Source organism: Lepidothrix coronata, unplaced genomic scaffold (assembly GCF_001604755.1).
Source record: "Lepidothrix coronata isolate B3197 unplaced genomic scaffold, Lepidothrix_coronata-1.0 Scaffold27, whole genome shotgun sequence".
Lineage (NCBI taxonomy): Eukaryota > Metazoa > Chordata > Aves > Passeriformes > Pipridae > Lepidothrix > Lepidothrix coronata.
The window spans coordinates 1,875,162-1,881,720 of NW_016690207.1; the positions used below are offsets into that span (position 1 = coordinate 1,875,162).

The 6,559-nt window shown below is 55.1% G+C and overlaps 1 protein-coding gene across 1 annotated transcript; it reads left to right on the forward strand.

Annotated features, from left to right (window-relative positions):
- Positions 1-1,186: 1,186 nt before the first annotated feature.
- On the forward strand, positions 1,187-4,677 carry FDXACB1 (ferredoxin-fold anticodon binding domain containing 1). Its single transcript, XM_017809761.1, has 5 exons — positions 1,187-1,352; positions 1,885-2,041; positions 2,180-2,383; positions 2,795-2,953; positions 3,273-4,677. The coding sequence occupies exons 1-5, from the start codon at positions 1,187-1,189 to the stop codon at positions 4,441-4,443; spliced, it is 1,857 nt and encodes a 618-aa protein (XP_017665250.1). The 3' UTR covers positions 4,444-4,677.
- The last annotated feature ends 1,882 nt before the right edge of the window (positions 4,678-6,559 follow it).

Consider the following 6,559-nt stretch of genomic DNA (forward strand, 5'->3'; position numbering starts at 1 on the left):
GAGCAAGAAATGGGCATTTTGAGTGAAAGCTCTTTGGGGATGATGAGGTCAGCTAGACAAGAATACTTGAAATGCAGATACCACTCCCTGAATGACCTGAAATACCTGTTCTGTGGTGGCACAGCAGCACAGCTCAGCAGGGAGAAAATGCCAGAAAACATCTCTGTCACCTCAAAGCACAAATGTCATCCAGGAGCTCCCCTTCAGCTGCACCACACATCCAACAGGCTGGTTCAGCTCTGAGCACAAACATTTCATTCTCTGATGTTTCCCTTGTAATCTGGAGTGCAAGTGCTTCAAAGCAGTGAGGATGTTGGAAAGGAAAACTCGCATTTAGCACGGCTAAATATGAGTTTGGGGTTTTTTTCCTTTCCTGGAGGGGGGAGGTGGTGTGGTAATTATTTTTTCTGAGGTGTTGTGCTTCATGTCTCAGCACTAAACATCTCTCTGGGTCACTTATCCTTTGAAACAGAGAAAGTGATTTACCCAAGGCCACAGGGACCCAGTGCATCCCCAGCATCCTGTCACTCACAGGGCAGGGTTTGGTGGGATACTGGGGGGAAATTTTTCCCTGTGAGGGTGGTGAGGCCCTGGCACAGGTTGCTCAGAGAAGCTGTGGCTGCCCCAGCCCTGGAAGTATCCAAGGACAGATTGGAGCCATCCGGGGCAGTGGAAAGTGTCCCTGCCCATGGAACGAGATGAGTCCCTGCCCATGAAGAGTGTCCCTTTCCCATGCAAAATGTCCCTGCCCATGGAACAAGACGACCCAAACCACCCCAGGATTCTGTGATCCTACGATTCCTTAGCTTTGTAACGGCTTTATTTATTTATTTACGCACTTATTTATTTATTTAACGCCCATTTCCTGTTGCGCAGCGGCTCAGGAAGCTCTCCCAAAGCGCACCCCCTTCCAAGCGCTGGGGAGGCGGCGGGGGGGATGCGGCGGCTCATCCATCCCTCCATCCATCCCTCCATCCATCCCTCCATCCCGGGGAGCACCGGCAGCTCCCTGGATCCCCCCGGGGCGGGGAACCGGCTGCTCAAAAGGCACCGGGGATGCCCCGACGCCACCAGCAGTGGCCGCTGACCGGCCCCACGTCATGAGCGAGCGACTTCGGCTCCGGGAACCGCGGGCTCCCAGTCCCGGGGGCTCCGAGCGCCGGGGGCTCCGAGCCGGTGCCCGGGCATGGGGCTCCGCCGCGTCCTGCTGCTCGGGGAGGGCAATTTCTCCTTCGCCGCCTCTCTCTGCGGGGCCGAGGGCACGCACGTGGTGGCCACTTGCTACGAGAGCGAGGAGGAGGCGTCCCGGCGCGGGGGAGCCGCGCGGAGCATCCGGAGGCTGCGGGAGAGCGGTGGGTGCGCGGGTGGGATGCGGTGGGATGGGATGCGGTGGGATGGGATGCGATGGGATGGGATGCGATGGGATGCGATGGGTGGTGGGACCCCCGGGCACAGCGGTGCAGGAGGAAGCGGTGTCGCTGAGCCCTTTGCTGTCACCGTCCTCTGATCAGGGCTCCATCCAGAGCCATGGCGCTGCCGTGCCCTGTCTCCAGACCCTTGGCATCCCCTCGCCACTCCAGGCGTCTCGTGTGAGGGATTGGAACGGTCCGTTTGGCCAAATCAAACACCCTAAAATCTGATCAGGCTTAAATAGTGCTGAAATTGCACTGAAACCACTATTTTCAAGTATTTTCAGGAGTTTCCACAAGCGGTTAAGTGGAGCCCAGGCTTCCTGGTGTTCCTAATGCACGAGTGGGGAGATGCCTGGCAGCTCTCACCTACTTTAAAACCAATTAGAGGACTTGCATTCCTACCTTTCCCTGAAATTTTCCCTAGTGATAAACATCACACCCTTGTTTGTTTTTTTTTCCTTTTCTGTTGCAGGAGCTGAGGTTGTGTTTTCTGTGGACTGCACCAAGCTGAAGGACTACTTTTCACCAGAAGAAAGACAATTCGATTGTATTTACTTCAACTTCCCCCACTGTGGGAGGAAGGCTGGGGTAGTGAAGAACAGGGAGCTTCTTGCCCACTTTTTCCGTAGGTGAGTAACCCAGAAATAGTTCTGTGCTGGTTGCCTGCTGTGATACACGTTTGTGGCTGTGCTCTGGGTGCTTTTCTGGCCCTGTGAAATTTGTGGGTGTGCTAACAGGGTTCTTCTTGTTGGTGGCTTTCCTTCCAGCTCCGCAGAAGTGCTGGCAGAGGAGGGAGAGGTCCACGTGGCTCTTTGCAATGGCCAGGGTGGGACACCCGCAGACCAGCCGAGGAGGGAGTGGCACAACAGCTGGCAAATAGTGGCTGTGGCAGCTGGAGCTGGATTTATCTTGAGTGATGTTCATCCTTTTAATGCAGAGACAATCCATGGATATAAATGTACAGGTTACAGGTAACCATCACATGGCAAAACAGAAATTCTGATATTTGTGCTCTTATAAAGGCCAGCATTGGTGTGTTCTTTTAGTATCTTGCTTGCTGGAGAGGAACTCCTTTTAAATTTCCTTAAAATAGCTGCAGTTCTTTTTCATCTCTAAGCAGAATAGCCAAGATTCAAATGCAAGCTTCTTGCCAAAGTACCCTCTAAAAATAAGACTGTCTTAGGATTTTAAAGGTCAAAATCGTCAGGAGGACTGTGGTGTGTGTATCTGCTCAGCAGGCAATCCCAGCAGGGCTGTAACGAGGCCTGGGATTCACTAAGACGTGTGTTGGTGTCACATGGATTACCTGTGCAAGGCTTTCTTGTGGCACATGAAATATCAGAAATTATTGATGACTTTGCTGTGGTTTTGTGTGTTGTCAGGAGCCAAGATAAATCCTTCCGTGTAGAGGGTGCCCTGAACCACATTTTCACACGGAGCACTCCACTCCCGTGTTTCACACCCAGGAGCTTCAGGATACAACTGGAAAGCCAAAAGGTTTCTTTTCAAGTGCCACAAGTCCTTGTGGATAAAATTAACAGGTGAGTTTTATAATTAGTTTCTGTTTGGCTCTCAGTGGGAGTGACCAGGTGTCAGATAAATGGATATGATGATTGGAAAGCCTCATTCCTTTTTTATTAGCAAATTCAATTAATTCTTGCTTGCAACCTGGAGACAAACACCAGTGTCCTGAAAACATGCAACACGTTTGGTGAGAGGCTTGGCTTGTTCAGGTAGTTACTAAAAACTGGCTTAAGAATGTTTTGGGTGAATTGCTGCACTCAAATTATGGCCACAGGAAGGCTATTCCAGGGAAATCTGTTTAGTGGTGTCCGTAATCTGCACTTTTATTTTTCCCAGGGGTTTCCTAGAACCGAATTCAAACCACCCAGTCCGGACAGTGAAGGAGGAGCTTGCTGCAGGGCTCAGCCAAGCCTTTCCAGTACAGGACACTGACTCCTGCCTTCCCCTGCTCCACCAAGGCCACCTCGATGGGGTTTGTCCCTCCAGTATCTTTTGGATCGCTCTGAGCCCAGAGGAGGCTCCGAGCCCTGAGGAAATGTCTCATGGACCTGCAAATGGACCTGTTTTATTTTCCCGTGCTGATTTTTGCCAGGGCACAGAGAAGAACGTACCAGAAGGACATCACAGTCCAAAGCAGTTTTATCTCAGACCATCCCTGCTGCCTCATGCTCAGGCAATAATGCAGGAAGGAGCCTTTCTCCCAGGGACACTCCGTGTTCTTTCTGGGCCAGTTTTCAGGAAGTGTCGTGTCACTCCTCACTCCATGCCTGTTTTTCACGAGGTGCTCATTGTGTTTGCAGTGAGCAGGGGTACAGAGAGCAGCTGTGTCCAGATGTTGGTGAATAACATTACATCCACCATACATTCCCTTCACCAGACTGGCACTAAACCAAATATCAACCTGCAGGAAGCAACGAGCTCTGAAACAACTGAGCTAAGTGACTTTGCTGCTTTTGAGTCTCAGCTTGGTAAAATCCAGTACTTCATGTGCGTGGAGGCAGATCCCCCAGGCTCCTGTGAGAAGGGCTCCTGCCTGGGGGTTATAAGGACATCTCATGAGCTAGTAAGCAGTGAGCTGGTGGTTGTCTTTGCCTCACTGAACCTTGACCTCCTGGCCATGCTGCTCTGTGGAATATCCGACTGGAGAATGCTCTGGACACCGGACACGCGGTTCCTGAGGCAGTTTCCTAGAGGAGAGCTGAGGCTTTTCAAGAGTTTTTCCCTCTATCCCCCTTCCTACGTGCACGACGTCAGCTTTTGGGTTGCCGAGGGGGAGCAGTTCGACGAAGTTGCTTTTCACACCCTTGCCAGGGGGGTGTCAGGTGAAACGGTGGTTTCCATCCAGTTAAGGGACAGTTTCCAGCAGGCAGGAACGGGGCGGAGGAGCCTCTGCTACAGGCTGACCTTCCAGTCCTGTGACAGGGCCCTGAGCTGCCGCGGGGCCGCGGAGCTGCAGCTGCGCCTTCGGGAGCAAATCCAGCAGCAGCTGGGTGTGACCCTGAGGTAGAACGTTCCACCCTGGGCTCAGGTGCTCGAGCAGCACCTGTGCAGGTTTCTGCTCTGGCCAATGTCACCTGACACGGTGTGTCACTGCAGCGCCTCTCACAAAGGCGGGGTGGACTTTGAGTACCTGCACGTGTTGTAAACGTGGAAATTCCTGTTAAGGAGGACCAAGCACCTCCCTGTTCTCTGTGTGTGTAATGAAACCTCGTTTTATAAAGTGGAGCTTTTCTTTCCTAGGGTCCTGTGAGAGTGGACTCGATCTCCTTGCTGATGCCAATTCACTTTTCCTATTCTTGTTTATGCTTGCCCAGCACCTTATACTGGTGGTGATTGTCTCAAGCACACCGAAACAGGGAGGATGTCACCATTTCCCAGGCACTGTGTGTGTTCTGAGCACTGAAAACCCTGTGCAGATGCTCAGTCCCTGTGGGAGGATGGTGGGTCTGGGTTGCCTCACACAGCCCATCCCAGCAGAGGTGCTGGGGATGGGATCCCAGCCGTGGACCGTTTCCTGAGGAGCTAATACAGATGGAAATCACGGAATCCCAGAATGGTTTGGGTTGGAAGGGACTTTAAAGCTCATCTCCTTCCACCCCTTGCCATGGACAGGGACACCCTCCACTATCCCAGGTTGCTCCAAGCCCCGTCCAACCTGGCCTTGGACACTTCCAGGGATGGGGCAGCCACAGCTTCTCTGAGTGACTAATCACAAATTATTTCCATCACTATATTCCAAAGGGTCCTAACTAGTCCTAAAATAGCTGTACCACCAGTAGTGCATTATTTGCTGCAGCAGATGTGACTGCAGCTGATAGAGAACTCCAGAGTTACCGGAATCTGTAGGGTTACACTGGGAAAAGGCATCAACAGGATGGTGGACGTGAGCAGCTGTTTTTTTTAACAAATTAAAGACTGCAGGGCACATTCTGCCCTCCTGGCACAGGAGCAGGGGCCTGTGCCCTCCTGCAGCATCTGGTGGAGAAGAACGGAGCAGCATCCATGTGGAAGGCTCCTGGTGACCAGTGCCAGGACCCCGGGGAATGGCTGGAGCTGTGTCAGGGGAGATCTCAGGAAAAGGTTCTTCCCCCAGAGGGTGCTGGGGCACTGACCAGGCTCCCCAGGGTTTGGTCACAGCCCCAAGGCTGCCAGAGCTCCAGGAGTGTTTGGAAAACGCTCTCAGGGACAGGGTGGGATTGTTGGGGTGTCTGTGCAGGGCCAGGGGTTGGACTTTGATGATCCTTGTGGGTCCCTCCCAATGCAGTGTATTCTGTGGATTTTACTGGTGAGTTCCCAGGTGCATTTCCCTGGAATTCATCCCTGACAGTGGGGTGATGGAAACGGTTGATATACTTGGTCTTCATGCCCTGAAATAGCAGAGACTGCGTGTATGATGAACCTGTGTGTGAGGAGCAGGGACTGTATGTGCGGGACACGGACCGTGTGTGTGGGGCGTGGACTGTGTGTGTGGGACACGGACCGTGTGTGCGGGACAGGGACCGTGTGTGTGGGGCATGGACTGTGTGTGTGGGACAGACAGACCGTGTGTGCAGGACAGACACCGTGTGTGCGGGGCACGGACCCTCTGTGCAGGACATGGACCGTGTGTGCGGGGCAGGGACTGTGTGTGCGGGACAGACATCATGTGTGCGGGACAGACATCACGTGCGGGACACGGACCGCGTGCCTGCGCCGCGCGCTCCCGCCGCCCCCGCGCGCTCCCTTTGCCCACAGCCGTGATGGCGGCGGCGGCTTCCCCGCCCCGCCCGCCCGCGGCAGCGCCGCCCGCCCGCCCGGCCGTGCCCGTCCCCGCCATGGCCGCCAAGGGGGCCCGGCAGCGGCCGCGGGCGGGCGGCGGGGAGGCGGCGGGGCGGCGGCCGGAGGCGGAGGAGCCGCGGGCAGAGTGGGTGTCGGGGCAGTGCCCGGGCGCTGCCGGCCCGCGGGGGGGGTGTTTCGGCAGCCCCGCGCCCAGGGCGGGGGCGGAGGTGCCCGCCCCGCATCTCCCCGGCCGGCGGGAGCCCCCCGGTGCGGGGCTGCGGTGGGGCGGGGGGTGATGCTGCTGCCCTGGTACCCGAGCCCCCCAAGGAAAGCGGCGCGCTCGCTGCTGGAATCGGCGGCTCAAA